A 19,784-nucleotide genomic window follows, 5' to 3' on the forward strand; every position below is an offset into this window, starting at 1 on the left:
AAAAGTTGCAGATGACACCAAGTTGGGTGGGAGAGTTGACCTGCTTGAACGTTAAAAAGGCTTTGCAGGGGGACCTGGACAGGCTGGATCAATGGGCTGAGGCCAATGGTATGAGGTTCAACAAGGCCAAGTGATGGGTCCTGCACTTGGGTCACAGCAACCCCAGGCAACGCTACAGGCTTGGGGGAGAGTGGGTGGAGAGCTGCCTGGTGGAAAAGGACCTGGCGGTGTTGGTCGACTGCCAGGTTAACATGAGCCAGCAGTGTGCCCAGGTGGCCAAGAAGGCCAACAGCATTCTGGCTTGTATCAAAAATAGTGTGGCCAGCAGGAGTAGGGAAGTGATTGTCCCCCTGTACTCGGCACCGCTGAAGCCCCACCTTAAGTACTGTGTCCAGTTTTGGGCCCCTCACCACAAAAAAGACATTGAGGTGCTGGAGCGGGTCCAGAGAAGGGCAATGAAACTGGTGAGGGGTCTGGAGAATAAGTCTTACGAGGAGCAGCAGAGGGAACTGGGGTCGTTTAGTCTGGAGAAAGAAGGCTGAGGGGAGACCTTATTGCTCTCTACAACTGCCTGAAAGGAGGCTGTAGAGAAGGGGGGGCTGGTCCTGGTCTCTTCTCCCAGGTAACAGGCAATAGGACAAGAGGAAATGGCCTCAAGTTGCGCCAGGGGAGGTTTAGGATGGATATTAGGATAAATTTTTCCACTGAAAGGGTTATTAAGCATTGGAACAGGCTGCCCAGGGAAGTGGTTGAGGCACCATCCCTGGAGGTATTTAAAAGATGTGTAGACGTAGTGCTTAGAGATATGGTTCAGTGACGGTTTTTGTCAGAGTTAGGTTGATGGTTGGACTAGATGACCTGAAAGATCCCTTCCAACCTAGGGAATTCTATGATTCTACGATTCTCTGAAAGGCTTCTTAGGACAGTGGAGGATACGCAAGCATCAGTGCTGCTCCAGTAGAATTAATTCATGCCCACAGACCTCATAAAATATGTCGGGAACTTTCTCTCCCCATGGATACTATAAATTTAGGATTGTGCTCTTTCTCCTGTGTACTGTTTCCTAGGTCCTTCCCACTAAATGTGCTATGCCTTTGCTTTTCTTTTCCTTTCCATCCAAGAAGGAGAAAAGTCCAGCCACCCAACAGCCAAGGAAAAAGGATGGGACAGATAAGCTGTACCAGTACAGCTTCACATGAGGACAGAAGAAATGAATCTTCCCAGACTAAGAAACTAGAACCTAAAAGCTGTTCTACACTATCATAGAATATTGGATAGATACCAAATAAAAATTATCCCAACAAGTGTACATTTGCAGCACAGGAAAAAAAGGAAGCTGCATAATTCAATATTTTACAGTTTACAGAAAATGTAAAATGTTTTGACTCCCAATCAAATATTTTGGCTTTTTGCCATTTATCAAGTATTCTGCTGATATCACTTAAGACAATTTAATGACAACAAGAATGTTTACAGAAAGAAGCGATGCTGGCTTTCATTCACTGGGAAATCAACTTTGCCAGTGAAAAATTACTTCAGTGTATACAAAAGATTTTGCATGAATATAAATATTATATTATACTGCTGCAAGTATACTTTAGTTCATAATACCCCTTTCATATCAATATGTTGTGTTGTAAAATAAATGTTAATGTACCTTGAAAAGTAAAGCCCTGTGGTAGAACGTCCCTTTTTTGACTTTCCCGATAGGCACGACGTTGCTTTTCAGTTCAAATTCTACTTCACTTACGTGAAGTTCCCAGCTGAAGTCATGTAGTTTGTCTCTTTCAATCGGGCCACCCATCTTGTCTGCAACAAACCTGTTCCAATGTGTTATCAATTACATCTATAATTCCTCTTCTATTTATCACAAAAGTATAGCAAAATGAAATGTATACAAGCAATATGTGAATGATATATAAGGCTTTAATACTCCTGCTATTTTGCTTTAGTTATTTTATTAACTCATATTTTAAATATGCTCACTGTTAAACACAGGTAACCGTAACTCAGGTCATTCACATTTGTCACAGACAGAGATTCTGGAGAGGCCTAGTATAGGCACAAAGTCCTCAGAGAAAATCACCAATATCAGTGTAATTACTGAGGAACTTGCTCTGAAGCTAACATCTTCTTTACATCTTTACATCATCTTTACAGCTAACAGATTATGTGAGCTATGTATTACAATCTCTAGCCCTTCCGTTTGTTTCAAATAGTAATAAAAACGTGTTGAGTCAGAAGGGGAGGAGGAGGAGGAGGCAGCAGCCATATTGAGAGACCTGGACAGGTTGGAGATTTGGGCAGAGAGGAACCTTATGAATTCAACAAGGGCAAGTGTAGGGTGCTGCACCTGGGGAGGAATAACCCCATGCACCAGTACAGGTTGGGGGCTGACCTGCTGGAGAGCAGCTCGGTGCAAAGAGACCTGGGAGTCCTGGTGGACAACAGGATGACCATGAGCCAGCAATGTGCCCTTGTGGCCAACAAGGCCAATGGCATCCTGGGGTGCATCAAGAAGAGTGTGGCCAGCAGGTCGAGGGAGGTCATCCTCCCCCTCTACTCTGCCCTGGTGAGGCCGCACCTGGAGTACTGTGTCCAGTTCTGGGCTCCCTGGTTCAAGAAGGACAGGGAACTGCTGGAGAGGGTGCAGCAAAGGGCTACAAAGATGACTAGGGGACTGGAACACCTCTCTTAGGAAGAAAGGCTGAGGGATTTGGGTCTCTTCAGTCTGGAAAAAAGACGACTGAGGGGGGACCTTATCAACACTTATAAATACTTAAAGGGTGGGTGTCAGGAGGATGGGGCCAGGCTCTTTTCAGTGGTGCCCAGGGACAGGACAAGAGGTAATGGGCACAAACTTGAACATGGGAAGTTCCACATAAACATGAGGAGGAACTTCTTCACTTTGAGGGTGGCAGAGCACTGGAACAGGCTGCCCAGAGAGGTGGTGGAGTCTCCGTCTCTGGAGACATTCAAAACCCACCTGGGCACGTTCCTGTGCAACCTGCTCTAGGTGACCCTGCTGTGGCAGGGGGGTTGGACTAGATGATCTCCAGAGGTCCCTTCCAGCCCCTCCCATTCTGTGATTCTGTGATTCTGTGATTCTATGTGACAAAAATAAAGCCATCGGTAATGATCCCAATATGGGAAAGCAACTATATCCAGGAAGGGTACTTCAACTTCTACATATGCTTTCTTATTCAGTGTTAGGTTTATGGTTGGACTTGATGATCTTAAAGGTCTTTTTCCAACCTAAATGATTCTACGATTGGTTATATCGAAGCCAATATTTGGGCGGTGAGGGACATGTATTTATCCATTAAAAAGGATGTCTCAGTCAAAGAAACAGAAGATCAGAAATCACAATCTGTGCAAGCATTGCCAAAAGCATGTCTTTTGGGTGATTGTGTATCTACAGGATCAAGCCCCTACCTCCTCATAGACACCTTCACCTCCCCTGTGCATGGCCCTGTATGCGAAGACCTTTGTTCCTCAACATGTCCTCAGCCACAGGCACCAGTGTTATTGAGGGTTCTCACTCTGAACAAAGTGTTGCAGAGCTGACGTGGGAATCACAAGCCACTGCTTTGGGCAGGGAGCTAAAATCTGCGTGACCTCCTCTGCGGTAACTGTGAACGGGTTCTGTCCTCACCGTACGTGCAAGGCAACCTCAAAGGCCGCATTTCTCAAACCCTAGTGCCTGAGGAGGTGCTGGTTGTGACAGCACGGGTACAGGGAGCTACCGCTGAGCAGGCTAGGCATGGTGGCTTGAAGTGGGGAACTACTGGATGAGCCTGAAGAAGCGGGGGGGCTCCACGCAGTCACTTGTGCCGCTTGTGCCTGCAGCCAGCCCCCAGTAAGGAGAGCAAAGCTTCCCAAGCCTACATGCACAGTACAGAGGTGTGCTGCCGTTGTTTAAAAGCAGAGAGCCAGCACTATCGCGTGTCCCCCCCTCTGCCCCAGCTCCCTCCCCTGTGAGCACAGCAGGAGCTCTGCTCGGGCTGCCCAGGGCTCTACAGCTGCCTTCTCCTCCTCCTCCTCCTCCTTGCCTTCCGACTCCACACACGCTGTCCAGGCAGCCCTTTAAAATGGAACATACACATAAAAATCCCTGCAGAAAACATTCTACTTAAATTTCCCGTGATTGTTTCTCTGGGTTATGCGCCTGCAAGTATTTTCGTTGGTGTGTTTGAAGAGGGGATTTGAAAGAGCGTTTTATGGATTCCACCTTGAGGAAGGCAGCGTGATTTATACACAGCTGGATAGTTAAGGATGAATATCTGTCCTGCCAAATTTTGCAATCAACAGAAAAGTCATTCCTCATATCACATTAGAGCACTTCATTAAAAATGAGAGTTAGTAGAAGAAACAAATTTTGTGAGACTCAGCGGGATCTGACGCCGAACTCCCCGGATTCAGGAGGCAGCCAGGAAACTGCTAAGATAGTAAAGGTTAAACCAAGGAGAAGATGAAAGCAGCACGCTGCTTGGAGATGACAGTGATTGGTGCCCAAGGCTGAGAAGTCAGTGTAACTAATGAATCACACATTGATAACAACAGTCTGTACACGCACCATTGCGATATTCTGGCACTATTAAATCATCAGGATGTTAATTACAGTAGCACCTAAAACCTACACTAGAAAAATGTCTCGTGCTTTTGGCTCCATAGGAAAACAAAATACAAGAGAGTTTCTGTCCCGAGGGGTTTCCAAACCAACTAGGCAAGAGAGGCTGTAAGAGAAACAACAGACATCCTACACTAAGTTGCAACAGTCTCAGTGTTAGGTGAGGGTGCCTCCAGTTCCTTGATGATATAGATGCTATGTGCAGCTGATGTGCTCCTTGGAAAGGATCAATACACGTATGTAAATGTGAAAAAAAAAAAAGAAATTGTCCATATGAATATTTTCAGAATGAGAAGTTTGTACCCTTTTGTTGCAAGTGGTATTTTATTTTAGAAAAATTAAACTAAATACAACAAATTTAGAAACAAGAAGCTTAAAATCTAAAATTATGTCAAAATTCTGGATCAAAGCTCATTTGGATTCCAATTAAGGATGGGAAAAATAAAAAATTTGGAAAAGTTGTCCTTGGATGAGAAAACTGTTATTTTACCAATTCAACTTATTTGCATTATCTACGGAAACACAATTCGGTACTCACTGCGCAAGAGCCACAACCTGTCCCCGGGTAGTAGTTAGTGGTAGAATTGTTCTGGAAGCATCATTAATGTAATCCAATAAAATGAAGTCAGGTGGTGGTAGCCAGTGTGAATTTTCTAGATTTATTTCATCCTGGACTTTAGATATAATCTGAGCAACTTCTTTCATTTTTTCATCTTCTTTTTTCCCCTTCCCTTTTCTTACACAGAAAAAAACCATACACATATTTAGAATACTGTAATCTCTAAAGTCCAAATTCTAATACAGTAGTTCTCCAACAGGACATTTTAGACAAGCTGATTTTGGGGGAAAGGTAGGGGAAATCTTTTCTCTTGATAATGAATAGTCCAAAATCTACAAAGCTGTAGAGAATATTTGTGGAACATGCCCTCAGGAGAGTGACACTAATTCCATATTAATATTCCTGTAAATTCTCAGTTTATGTTTGTCTGTGGCTCTGATATGCTTTTCCCATACATGGATTATCTAGGGGAGAAGACACTTACCTACATACAGCTACATAACAACAATACCAAGTTTTTAGAGAGTACATAGGAAACATTTTTAGACAGTTACAGCTCGGTTGCATACGGTCATGAATTAAAAATCATGAACTCCCCTGAGTTTTTACTCGATAGAGATTTGGACTTCAAATAAAGGAACAAACGGTCTCACGAGCCCGCCTGAAACCTTGGCAGGACATGCCAAGCGGTGGTCTCTGCAGTTGCAAATCCACGTGCTTCAAGCATTATACAAACTACAACAGGGTTTGCAGACGGAGATTTTACGAGGGATCTGTTTTTGCTGACTTTTTTCATTGTACACACTGCCTTTTTCACTAATGTTCAGAATCTGAAAAATGACTGTGATCCTGAAGAGGCACCATAAGCACCCAGCAGAGGTACAACTGAAATGCTCGTTCAGCTTAGCTAGTGCGTTTCACAACTTAGGCAGCAACCACAAAATCACTATCTTATCAGAGGTATCATTAAGATCTATACAATCAGACACTTCAGGATTCTTCCTTGGTGGGAACACAGGCAACTCGCGTTTTTGTAAACATTACGTCTTTTTTCAGCATAGGTCCCAAATAATTCCAATGTGAAATATGACAAAATTTCTTTCCTTAGTTTAAAAGTTCTGGCTTATTTTTTAAAATCCATAATACTTCTGGCATTCTTGGAAGGAAGAAAAAGAAATAAAGGACGACTGGAGTACACGGCTCCAGGGCACACTATCATTATTGTAAGATTTTCAAGTTATTCTTAAAATTTTTACAATGAACAGCACTCTTAAGACGGAAGGCACTGGATAAAGCAGAAGGGCATATACCATTATCGGTAATCTAATTCAAGCAATCTGTCTTCAGAATACTTTGCAAACTTTTCTTTTACCTATCGAAATTTATCATATTCACAAAAAGCCCTTTTCATAGATTTCATAAAGCGCATTTTTTTAGAAGGATAACCAATTAAGATTTAATCTCCAAATTATAGAAAATCCACCACCCTCTTAAATAAACTGTTCTGGTTATTAATTACACTTATATTTGAAAAAAGCAGACAAACAGTTTTCTTTATCTAATGTGACTCTATTTAACTATAGCCAGGGGACTTTACAATGGTGGATTAAACAGCTACCTACTTCTCCATTTATACACTTCTGATTATGGTTAAGTATATCCTGTTTAAAAAAAACCACCCTGAATTATTCCCACCTCTCTGGTGTCTGACTTAGCAGGTTTTCAAAACAACAATTTCTACAAATGGTATAATCCTTGTTCCTTGGCCATTCTCTCTCTGTGTCCCCTGCTCTTCCCTTCTCTTCTCCCAGTCCTTTCTTTTCTCTATGAAAAGTGCACTGCTAAATTACAGCGCTATAGCAGGAACATTTGTTCCCTTTTCCTATCTACTCAAATGACTCTTGAATTCTTATTCTCCTTCTTTCCAGTTTTCAGGAAGAACTTTTAGAAGACTCTAGTGTCTGAATTCATGAAAATATTTACTTTCTAGCCAGCTAGGCTATGTGGGATTCAAGGTCTTGGTGTTTTCGAGCCTTGCCAGGTGCATGGATGAGGAGGAGCGAGGCCCGGCCTGGCCAACAGGATTATTTTATACGGTGAACATCACATTCGGTATAAATTAGAGTGTTTGCTGCGTAGTTCTCTCTGTCCCTTGATGGTGGCGGTCCAGAGAACTCCTTGCCCCGGTGCCGGACCCCTGAGCCCTTCCCTTCCTCCCGAAGCCATAGCGCTCGCAGTGTCTGACATTTGCTGTCCACTGCTGGGAGTGCACAGCTTCCTGCTGATAGAATTGGCTGAGTATAATCCTTGGATGTTTTACATTGGTATCGGGATCAATACTGGTTCTTTAGTGTTATCGTTAATGATTTAGTCTTATCGTATTAAACCTATTTGTATTTCAACCCTTGTGTTTCCTTGCTTTTCCCGATTCCCCTTTCCAGCTGGGGAAGGGTCATCAGGTGATAGAATAATTGTCTAAACGACAATAAATTGTTATGGGTTTTCTTAAACCATAACAGTGAGGAAGAAAGCAGCCAATACAATACCCTACCACCAAAAGACAGCCACGACACCTATTTTCATTCCTTTTTTGCATAGCTTAATGCCTTGGCTGTTTTTAGAAAAGGACTAAATGAGCATTGGAAAATACTTCCTTAAATGCTATACTGCAACATAGCATGGAATAAACGCACATTTATCAGTCTACATTAAATATTATCTTTTAGCCCAGCCAATGTGTACATCAGATACACAACTGTTTGATCAAAAATGTCTCTATCTGTCTATGCAAATGTATGTCAAACTATCAGCGAGGCACTTCCTTTACATCTAATTCAAACACTTCCAGCAGACAATTCCAACTGCCCTTTCTCTTCGCTTTCAACTATGGTTTATATAAAGTAGTATCACATTTTCAAAACAATGGCTTTAAACTGTGTCCAGTAGTACTTTCCAAAATAATGATGAACAGAAGCATATGATCAAAGGAAAAAATATGTAGGAAGAAAGTCTAAGCATGTTTGAGACTTGGAGTCAGATACTGACCTTCAAGTAACTCCCATATATCTCACAAATTAATAATAATAATGATGTATGAATTATGGATTCAGAATGAATGACAATGGGGTTATAAATCATACAACTTGATCATGACATTCAAAAGCAATTATTTCATACTTGAAGAAAGAAGTCTTTGTATCTCTGCAAGTTTGCTATGTGAAACGGAACCACGTATTTGTTTTTTCCTGAAGAAAATTTTTTGCTTTCCAAAAGTGTTATGGTTGCTAACAGAGCAGTCATTTACTGTGTAACTGACATAAATTACAAGCAACCATCCATCCTCATCTCACACTGCAATAAACAAGCGTATTATCTCGTCAGAACAGGTCTCCCAGCTCTGCGCAGCTGCTTGAGACTATGCAACATGGTCTATGATTCCAGAGCATCTTCTGAGATGAAGGAATCCCCCACTGGTGCAGAACAAACTTAACTGGGGCTCAATATCTCCCCTTGCCTCCTGCTCCCTTTGAATAAACTGGCATACGTGTGCTGGGTGATGACCAGAGCATGCTGGGCATCAGGAGGACCTGGTAAACGAGCAGAAGCTAGAATAGGCCTGGTAAGACACTCAAGATGCAGTATCTACTCTTCTGCATCAGGAACTGTTTGCAACAGGAACCTTCCACAATGCCATCCATATGATCCATTTCAGATATCTACTACAAAATGATTTAAACTGAATTGCAGAAGTGCTTGCAGTCCAAATAACTAGTCAAATGTAAATGTCTGCCTTGGAAGTGAATAAATTCTGTATAGACTTATCTCACAAAGAGGGTCCTGATTTAAGTCAGAACCTCAACCCTTCACAGTCAGTAGCTATTATCTGTCAACAATTTGCATGTCAGTTCTAAACCAACTGATACACATATAATTCAACGTATAATACCTTAAGCCTTTTTCTCCAGTGCTGCTTTTGCTCAGTGAAGACCGTTGTCCAGATAACTCCTGCTTTTCCTCCACTGGAGATACCATTGAGCTCCTGAGATTACAAAGCAGGTTCCAATTTGCTCTTGATTTCATCTCTCAAGCACACACAGATACATACATACACAGACATATATAAGCAATCTAAGAAATCAACCATTATCTCTATCAATAAAATGCCTGTACAGACAGTAGGATGTCATAGTTCATGGATGAGCTCCAAGCTACAAACTGCAAGCACAGCACCTCAGTTCCTACAACAGACACTCCGTCTCTACCTTTTTTCCCAACCCTGCAGCGCTTAGCATTTTGTAACGCCCACCAACAACTAGAATCAAAAGCCCTGAGGCATGGCTAAGGCCCCCTGTACCATAAAATAAGGAAAACCAGGAAGTCAGGACTGGGACCCACAGAAACCAGCATGATAAATGGTCAGCAAACTAAGTTAGCTAACAGAAAAAATGAGAAGAGCTGTAGGTTACATCACAGTCCTACCATGGACTAGACACCATCCCACTGATAGCAAAGAGGCCCTATTTGGACTGGGTTTGGAATCCTGAACATTCCTCTGGAATTAGGCAGAGCCTTCTCTGACAGGCGCTGTCGTGGTTGTGATTGTGCTGCTGTTCTACATAAAGAGTTACCGGTTCAGTTGGGAGACCATGGTTCAGTTTTCTTCCACAGGAACAAACTAAGCATTTTATATTAAAAGTCACCAAGACAAAGAACTAGAACTTTGGTCTCGGCCCTCTCAGGTCAGTGCCCTAACAGCTGAAGTAGAAAGCTCTGTTCATTATGCCCCTTCGTTAGTGAACACCTACAACGAACCAGAATGAGACTGCTAAACCCCAAATATCTTGTGATCGGCTCTCTGCAGGTGGGAGGGGCAGGCTCAGATCCTCTGTCTGTAATAGAAGTAAATTAATTTCCCGCAACAAGGTTAGAGATTCTGACCTGTTTGGTGTGAGGGGACGTGCCCACCAGGTCAGTTCCACAGCAAGGACAGCAGGACTGTACCTGGTGTATTGTATGGGTCAGAGGGAGCCCTGCAAGAGCGAGGCTTTTTTAGGCTTGTTGCTGTCAAAACTGGCACAGTTCTGAGCACACCTCTCTCACCTCTAAGTCATCTATGGAATTTCACTGGAAGAAATTTAATCTAGAAATAAGGATGCATGTAGGCAGTGTAGGAACTTTTCGTGGGACTGGGTTCTAAACTGAGAAAGAACTTCTACCCCAATTTCCGTGGGTCTTGGTGTCAAGCTGTAAAATAACAGCATTTCACTGCCTTCAAGGGATATTGAAAGGAAAAACAGCCAAATAAATGGGATATGTCCAAATACAGCACGGGGAGGGAGAGGAATAATTACTAAGGTAGACAAAGGAAGATTACTGCAATTAGGAGGTGAAAGAAAGACTCTGAAAACATATTTAACATTGCATTTGAGCATCTGTACTCTGTTAGGAAACTGTCTATCACCATTTTTCACTCAGAATTCTACTTCTAATGTTAGAGCATTGACAACTAGCAAATCTTAAAACAATACCTTGCTCTGTCTCTACTGCTTTTTCTTGAAATAGAAGGTGACAAGATAGTCTGTTCAAAAAAGGAATCCTGTGCCTTCTCCTCTACTGCAAGACTGAAACGGAACAAGATATTTTTGCATGTTATTTGCAGAGCGAGTATTTGCATGTTAAACTATGAAAACAGAGTTCTGATTTTAAAGGGCCGTAAATATATTCATAGGAAGTATATAAGTGGAAGAAATACCATAACCACTGATAAACTGGATATTGATTCGGGGATCAAAAATGAAGTATGGAATACCAAATGATGAACACAAAAGTAACTGGGGAGTAAGACTGTTGCCAAGGTGCAAAGGCAAGAAGCTGTATCAAAGTCAAAGAAAGAAAACCTGATAGTTAAAGATAACACTAGGGATCAACACAAAGCATGGAAATTTCATTTGTCAAAGATATTCTCAGACATCTTTACGGTGTCATATACAAGCTTAAAAGGGAAGCTAATGATACTGTAAACCAAATATGTGATGTGTTGACAGAGAAGACGGTTTTGGACTTGCAAAATATTGGTAGAGCATTCTTTGATCTGTGAGACTGTTTACAGGAAATGACTCCCAGTTAAACAAGCCCAGTACCAACTTCCTGCATTCAAATCTAAGAAGATTTGTTAGGCTGGCTTCAACTTAAACAGAGAAGAAATGGACACAGGTTCTTTATCAAGCCCGAAAGCTCAGTGCTTGGCTTTGTCCTGCCTCTTGGGATGCTGTGCTTAAAACTCCATGCATTTGTCTGTACAAGAAGATCATCAGGTCATAGGTTTCATTGTCGCATGTTGACATTCAGCTTAGGTGACATAATTATTATGGCAGGTGACAAGCTTTGTTACAACTAATAAAACACGGGGTGTCCCACCATCAGGAATCAGAGGGTGTTAAATGAATGAGTTTTAGTGGCTGAGTTAAAAAAAACAACTCAACTGAATAAATCTTTTCTGTCTAGAGGGAAAAAAAGCTATTTTCCAAATTCTTATAAAATACAAATCTCTTGCCTTCTAGAACATGATGCCCTTTGCTGGGATTACAACAGATCTCTCTATTTTATATATGTGTACGTATATATATCTATACTACGTAGTTTGTACTGGAAACAGTGGAAATGATAGAAAAGATGAGCTATTGCAATAAATGCTAGTAGATCAAATGTCACTCACTCTTCTTTTGGTTTAGCATTAATGAAGATTATGGCCCGCTGGTCAGTAAGCTCTCGCATGCTGAGTTCCTCCAAAGATAAAAATTTCACTCCAGGTTTTATCTACAAGAAAATTAGCATAAAAGATAAGGTGTTCTGTTCAGTTAAAGATGAAGAGAAAAAATATATTTAAAAGGTATCTAAAGAGTAATTTAAAATTCCTGATCTTTAACAGAAGACTTACATAAGAACTTATAAGGCCATTCAAAATACATGAAATTGTTTTCTTCTTCTTTTGCATTTTCTTCATCAATTTTCTCAGAGAAGATTGTTTATAAATGATTTAACTTGTAGTTATTGTTAACTATGTCATTCCAAACAGTTCTTGAATAAGGAAATGTTCCTGTCTCTGAAGCCTTTACAATATAGGATGGAATCTTCAAAAGCAACCAAGTGCTTTAGGACCAGGTATTTCACTGATTTTCAGTAAGACTGGTATTTCTAATTCACTTAGGCATTTTGAAAAGTCCTTCTCAGATTTATACCGAACACAGCCCTCACAAGTGATGCTGGAGTCAGTTTTTATATATAAACACCGCTTTGTGAGAGAAAGGGTCATGACCAAGGTGATAATATGAACTCTTTACTTCTTTATGTAAAAATAAACAAGCAAAAAGTCCATAGGTCATTCAGTGTCAGGTTAGTGTTAAGTATACTGCAGGGAAAGAGACCAGAGGAACCAAGGTCTGAGAAAGGATCTGGAAAGGAACTAAGTCTGCAGAGCTTACATAGGATTGGGAAGCAGACTGCAGCTGGGGGATAGTGTGAAGATGATGAGATTTCATCCATGGAGAAAGATAATCAAGAGAAATCAGTATAAAAGTTGGGAAACTTCAGGACAAGAGAACAAAGTATTTTACATCGCCAGACTCTGGCTTTTGCTATAGTGCTCTTACTTTTTCTAAATCAAGATGAACATTTAAATCTTTCTAAGTAGAGGAATTTATTTAAAGTAGTTTACCTGACCACAATCGTAGAATCCATCAGTAATGATATTACTTGATGATAAATATCCCATCCGGCTGTACTTTTGGGAGAGATTGTTATCAAGTAACTTTTCCAGAGCAGCTTCACTATAGTTATTTTTGCACACTATTGATAGATTAATTTCTTCTAGGATGTCTAGAGCACTGTTAAACAAAATACAAAGGCTAATTCATCATTAAATACTAATTAATTGTTACTATAGAGTTCAGAGTTTTCAGCATTACCAAGGCCAAGAGAGATTCATTTCCAAGTGCTGCACAGAATTCTTTCTCTAGAGGAGGAAAACGCCTCGCAGTGCTCAAAAGCAAAAGGGATTCCTTTAGGCAGTTAAACTGTTACATAAAGAAATGCAGACAGGATGCCACGGCATTTTATCAGAAGGATGTTAGGACCACAGAGAAGTTCAGAAAAAGAAGGATGTAAAAATCGAGTAAAAGGAATAATGTTCAGAGCCGACCACGTGATACGGGTCAGGGAACCCCTCTCTCTCGCTCGCTCTCTGTCCAACTTGCAATGCAATTTGCAGATTCCAGTTGTGCATCCCGCCATGTGTGAATCCTTCTGGTTTAGGACTGTTGCTGTGTCCGCGCGGCTGGCAGAGATTTACTAAACACAGATGAGCACGGAAACACAAGCGGTTGTGTCAGCGACACCCGCATGGCAGGATTTTTGCAGCGGGGAGGTAGAAACAAATAGTTGTGTGGGGACACGGGAGGACAGGAATTCATTTCTTAAGCTGTTTCTGGTGCTGAAACCCACGTACTGATAAATTCTGACTTGAAAATCTTAGGAAAAGCTCACTAAGAAGATAAACTAAGAGGATAAAGGAAGCTGAATCAGGAGAACATAGCATACTGCAGTTTTGTAATTTTTTAGGAATGAGAAAAAAAAAAGAAAAAAAGGCAATATACTCGTGTGTGTGTGTGTGTACATATTCGAATTTATATCTGTGTGTGCCTATACACACAGGCAGACATTCTTCACGTGCTAAGGAATCAATATTTTACATATATATATATATACACACATACATATAAATGAACTCCACATTTAGACTGCCCATTTCTCTCTGTGAACTACACAGGGAGCCTCAGCTGTGGACATTTACAAGGTAGACTTCTGAAGGTACGTCAGATGAATTCCAGAGAACAAGTTTTTCAGGCAAGGCAAACGGCAACCTTCTCTTTTAGAAGAATCATAGAATCATAGAATGTGTTGGGTTGGAAGGGACCTTTAAAGGTCATCTAGTCCAACCCCCCTGCAGTAAGCAGGGACATCTTCAACGAGATCAGAACAATGGGAGAAAATATTGGAAGAGTACAGGCTCTTTGTCATGCAGCATACTGCAACAAAGTCAGGTAACCAGCAAGTAATGCAGGGAAGAATTTTAAAGGGGAAAATGAATAAGGAAAGGCTAATATGTACAGCAGTGTCTAAAACAGATGACATTACAGGCACAATGGCACATTACCCTCACATGGAGGAAAGATGAGTCAAAAAGGGACAAATACGGCTGCACCAAAAATTCAGTGAAGACCCATAAACCGAAAAAAGGACTCATACAGAAATGGAAACACTGACACTTCCAGCAGAAAAGAAAAAGTAAGGGACAAACCCAAAAGACCCACAGGCAAAGTGAGACACAACTGTTCAGGGACTGAAACCAAAATAAATGTTTCATATGCTGCAAGTCAGAGAGGCAAATGTAGGCCTATTACTCAATGTGGGAAGAAAACTCATAACAGATGGCACAGAAAAGACTGAAGTGTCTGATGCCTTTTTTGCTTCAGTTTTCATAAAAGGGTTGCAAGCAGATGCCTGGCAGTAATACTAACAAGGAGGTAGAAACAGTAGGTTTAATGTGTCTTCAATAAGTTTGAGGGGACAAAGTTAGCAGCCCCTGGGGACACTTATCTCATACTACTCTATGAATTGGTAAAAGCAACCTCTGAACTATTTATAATTGTATTTGAAAATTCAGGGAGGACAGGCTAGGTGCCAGGAGAGTGGGGAAGGGCAAAGATAGCATCTAGATTTGAAAAACAAAGAACAAGGCCAAATTTCAGTGTCCAAAGAACACCATATCAAATTATTAAACAATCAGTTTGCAAGCAACGAGAGATAAGAAATAGCCATTATGTATTTGTCAAGAATAAATCATGTAAAGCCAATCTAATCCTTTCCGTGATAGGGTAAATGACTTAATGTATAGGCAGAAGAAGTAGATGTGAGATATGAGTTGACTTTGAGATATGTTTTGACTTTAATAAGTCTTTTCACATACTCCTACTTCAATACTCATGAGCAAGTCAGGGAAATATGATCTACAGGAAAATAACACGAAGTAGTGTCTGACTGGTTGAAAAACTATGCTTAATGTATTGTTATCAATAATATGCTGTCAAACTGGAAGGACAGATAAATTATAATCCTACTCTGATACTGTCACAAAGAAGGGATTAAATAAGAACAGTGCTATATGCAAGATATAGAAAATAATTACTGAGCTTTATTTGATGGTGGTCTGACCTCAGTTGAAGTACCTCATCCAGGCTGGGAGGTGTCACTTCAAAATGGCATAAATAAGTGAGAGAAATTCAGAGATGTGTGACAAAATGACACAAGATTTCAAAAAAGAAAAGAAATTTAACATTTTTACTTTGTCATGAAACGAAGATGAGGGAGGGACATGGAACATGAGAAAATTCAATAAGTTAAACTCAAGTTGCTGTAAAAAAGGTAGTTATTCAATCCCACTGAACGTAGGACAACGTGTAGTTGGATTGATTTGCTCTAAGGGATATTTAGAACTCAGAAAACTCTTCTAATTGTAAGGATACTCCAGCACTGGAACAGGTTACCTCGGAAAGCTGTGAAAACCCCTCAGAATTGGTATTTACACTGAACAAGCAAAAATATGTCAGTGAACCTGATTCAGTCTTACAGTGGGCAGATGGATAACATCACCTTTGAGGTCCTCTCCTGACCTAAATTTCTGAGATTCTCACTCTGCAGAATCCCCTCATAGATGGATTGTAACTATCTGTGCAGTAAGCAGAGAAGTGTCCAGCAGAGGGAGCAGAGCAATTACATATATTTTAATTTAGCAATAACTAAAAAAGTCACCCTGTATAAGGTGCCCTGTGTCATAATTCTTATAACCTTTTGTAGTTCAGATATTAATATATAGAACTTGGAGCTTCTAAGAAGGAATACAATAGAGTCTCTTTTACGTGACAGTTCAGCACACCTGCAGTTAACCAGAGCTTGTAAATAAAATTTAGCCTGTGTGTAAGAAGTACAATTTACTGTATATTGAACCTAGCCTACAACCTTAATTTCAATTTCATATGTATGGGGCACTGTGGCATGTAATTTTGACTGAAATAAGTACACCTTCAATATAAAGCCTAATTCAGTCACAGAAACAATAAATGTTTTCATAATTCCAGACAGTTCTCTCTTCAGTCTTACGTTTTTTTCTTAAGGCTTCTGTTACTTAAAATCAGTACCCTTTCACCTGTAACATCTGTGGTGCAAAAGTAGTTTCTGCTTACCAAAAAGTATAGCTTAACTTTGTTATTCTGCTACAAATATGTAAAGATTGACTGAATGGAGGTCTCACTTCAAAATCTTCCCTCTGGCCCTTGATGCTACTTCTACTCACCCTAGCCTGCACAGTTCCACAGCAGTTAGTTCATCACTTGCACAGACCATAACAGCCAAACAGGCATTTCTTCTGACTTCTTTATTCTTAGAATGCAGCAATTCAACGAGGGGTCCCAGTCCACCTGCATTTCTTAACTATAAAAAAATGAAGACATTGCCACTTAGGTATTTCACCTATCCCAGCCTGTGAAGTTCACTGTCCAAAACACTCAAGCGTCGTAGACAAGCTGTGCTGGGCTGGCAGAAAGGCCATTTATGGGGATTCTGTGCTTCTGTGGACTCTGCATGGGCTGGAGCTGAAGCGAGCTTCAGAGCGGTTCAAGGCACACATCCCTCCTGGCTCCGCCGTGCTTTTCAGTTACTAGACCGTGGTGTGGAAACTGAAGAGACTGTGCAACCCAAGACTGCCACGGAGAGTGACACAGCTTTTTCTGTATTCTGTTGCCTCCTAGCAACTAATTTGCATCACAATGTATTTGAATTTGTATTGTATTGTATGTATGACAATCTTATAACATCCTATTCTCTTGTGTGCTATGGTCTCTTTCCTATACACGCTGGAGGAAATATTGCTCATTTGGATTTTTGAAGAGAAAGACATTTTAAGGACATCGGAGGAGGTAGATTAATTATCTATGCCCCTTATTCATGTCCTAATTAACAGCCTTGACCCATGAGAAAACCTCAGCTTATGATCCATGAATGCACATAGCATCATCCTCATTTATGAAAGGAAAATAGCATGACCATTGATAAACAGCAAAAAGTTCTACTTGCTGGATGCCACTGATCAAGGCATTAATTATATTTTGAGTTTTGTCTGAATTACATTTATGCCATGCACATCCAGTATCTTATTAATCAAGGTCAGACATTGCTGTACAGGCCTTGAAAGTGGGCAACAGAACGACACTGAGGGAGAGTAAAGAGGACAGAACTTATCTTCAAAGTTCAGCCGACAGTTGCAGCTGAGCGAAATCTTAATGTTTAATGCTCATAAACATGGGGATTAAGATATAGCCCTGGTTAAAGCTCACTGAAGCCGCTGGAAAGCTGTAAAAAATTAATTTGGTGCAAGCAAATACAGCAGTATAAATACAAATGAAAGAAAACTCTTTCCAAGTTCTCATGACAAACTGAGCTAAATGGAGCTGAACAAGCCGATGATGAAAGCAAAAAACTAGTTACTATCTACAAAGCTTGGGACTTTTAGGACAGACACAAAACACAAAGATTCTAGGTTAAGTATAACACCAACCTCAGGATCGAGAAATACAAATAACCACAACGTCGAAGAGCAGTTTTACCTCCGTTCTTGCATCAGCGTCACAACCAAACGCAGCCACAGCGAACGCCGCTTTGCTTTGCACTTGGCTGTTGGTCGAGCGCAGCGGTCCTGCAAGCGCACGCATAATACCACGGCTCTGGATATTTACGCGGAATGGCTCCTGCGAGGCCAGGTTTGTCAGCGCTGCAGCAGCATTAGCAACGGCTCCATCCCTCTGAGCGTTCAAGGTATTTACTAGTGGCTCGATTACTTCAGCCTCAGCAGCAGCCCTAGCAAAATGAAGGAGAAAAAAAAATAATCTTGGTTATTTTAGGACCATTTTTTCTTCTTAGTGTGCTGTATTTACCAACTAAATTAGTATTACATATCAAGATTTTATATATATATATATACACACATATGTCATTTATATATGACTCACAGTGTCAAGTTCAAGAGGCACAACCTACACAGACAGGCCAAGTCACAAACTTCTGGATTCTTTAACTTATTAGGACATGGATTCTTTCTGAGGTTTTGAACAAGTGAATTAAATCTTGCATCTTTTCAAAGATGCAGAATTTCTGTCCAGGCAAATGCTTCTGCAGACCTTTATCATCTCTCCCCATAATCATTCTAGCACTACTCCTAATAAGGATTATAGTGCATGGAATATCATGTTGTTGTTCTTTGTGCTGTCTCCCTAAATTTCTGTGATGAGATACCTAGGTGGCAGAAACGTCGTACACCAGTAGGTGTTCATGGTGCAGTTCAGAGCAATGTGGAAATTACTGAGCTGGCTTTATACAAGCTGATTTAGACAGCGGGAGTACAACAGACACATCGGCACAGAGCTCAGGGCTGACTATGGCCACGGTTCCACACCAAGTAGTCTATGAGATCCAGTTTAAATATCCCCTCTGCTCCCGGGTGATACTGCAGCCGTGGCTGAAGGGTGCTGCCCCCCAGCAGCGCTGGGGCAAATGCTGGTGCGGCCACATTCTAAGCTAGATGTGCAAAACAACCTGTTGGCAAATAAAATTGAGGAGGATTGTTGGGATTTTAAGGATCATTTCATAGATTTAGGTTAGAGAACAGCCAAGAAAAAAAAAGCAGTTGAAGAAGCACTAGTAAGGACATAGCAACTTCAGGCAGAAGACAGCAGAAGGGGCAGGCAGGTGCACCATTAGAGGACACATTCGCAAAGGACTTAAATTTTATGTGCTGCAAAAGCAACAGTCACGTGGGCCTACATCTCGGTCACAGCAGAAGGAACCGGCCTATGAACACTTCATCTCAACACTGCCATTCTGCTTCCGACACTCACTGGGATAGCGCCTTTTAAAAGAAAAAAAAGTCAACTTCATATTTAATACCTGGGGTAAAGAATATATTTGAAAGCAGCTGGCGACATGGTTTATAATGGTAGTAAACTCTTGACCGCTACTGACACAGACCCTCAGATGAAGAGAGAACCTGGCCTGGCTGAGGGGAAACTACCGTTCTCTAACAAATCTGAAAATGTTTCTGGGTTACCACTGCATTACGTATTCTTTGGTTTCTTTGCCATAGGCAAAAAAGACTGCTTATACAAACGTAGTTTACATTCTTCAGATGCCATAAGATATGCCATAACTTAAGATTTTTGTTGACCGTCTTGCCAAAACTTTGCTTTCTACTAAACAACAGGAACTTATTTCTTCGTATCATCTTTCATTCGTTTCAGTGGTATTTTTTCCAATGTCATTATAAACCAGCACACTATAAAAATTGAATTGTCTTCCTTCTGAGTTTGTATATAACATTTGATAAAATGATTTGAGGCATATGTCCAATTTACTATCTGCTCTTAGTAATTTTACATTGGGCTCATGTTTGTTAAACAAAAGTTGGCAATATTGTTAGCAATGGAAATGCGC

At 40.8% G+C, this 19,784-nt stretch overlaps 1 protein-coding gene across 4 annotated transcripts in view; it reads right to left on the minus strand.

Moving 5' to 3' along the window:
- Positions 1 to 19,784, minus strand: part of ARMC3 (armadillo repeat containing 3) — a 67,074-nt gene that overhangs the window by 2,090 nt on the left and 45,200 nt on the right. For 3 of the 4 annotated variants that reach the window (XM_063323875.1, XM_063323876.1, XM_063323877.1), the window contains 8 exons: positions 17,906 to 18,155; positions 16,597 to 16,733; positions 12,904 to 13,072; positions 11,905 to 12,005; positions 10,718 to 10,810; positions 9,136 to 9,228; positions 5,169 to 5,366; positions 1,658 to 1,820 (listed from right to left, as the gene is read on the minus strand). In XM_063323875.1, coding sequence (XP_063179945.1) covers positions 1,658 to 1,820; positions 5,169 to 5,366; positions 9,136 to 9,228; positions 10,718 to 10,810; positions 11,905 to 12,005; positions 12,904 to 13,072; positions 16,597 to 16,733; positions 17,906 to 18,155 — 1,204 coding nt within the window. The remainder of the gene's footprint in view (positions 1 to 1,657; positions 1,821 to 5,168; positions 5,367 to 9,135; positions 9,229 to 10,717; positions 10,811 to 11,904; positions 12,006 to 12,903; positions 13,073 to 16,596; positions 16,734 to 17,905; positions 18,156 to 19,784) is intronic. The other variant, XM_063323878.1, reaches the window with a different exon arrangement.

Source organism: Chroicocephalus ridibundus, chromosome 2 (genome assembly GCF_963924245.1).
Source record: "Chroicocephalus ridibundus chromosome 2, bChrRid1.1, whole genome shotgun sequence".
In the NCBI taxonomy this organism is placed as follows: Eukaryota; Metazoa; Chordata; class Aves; order Charadriiformes; family Laridae; genus Chroicocephalus; species Chroicocephalus ridibundus.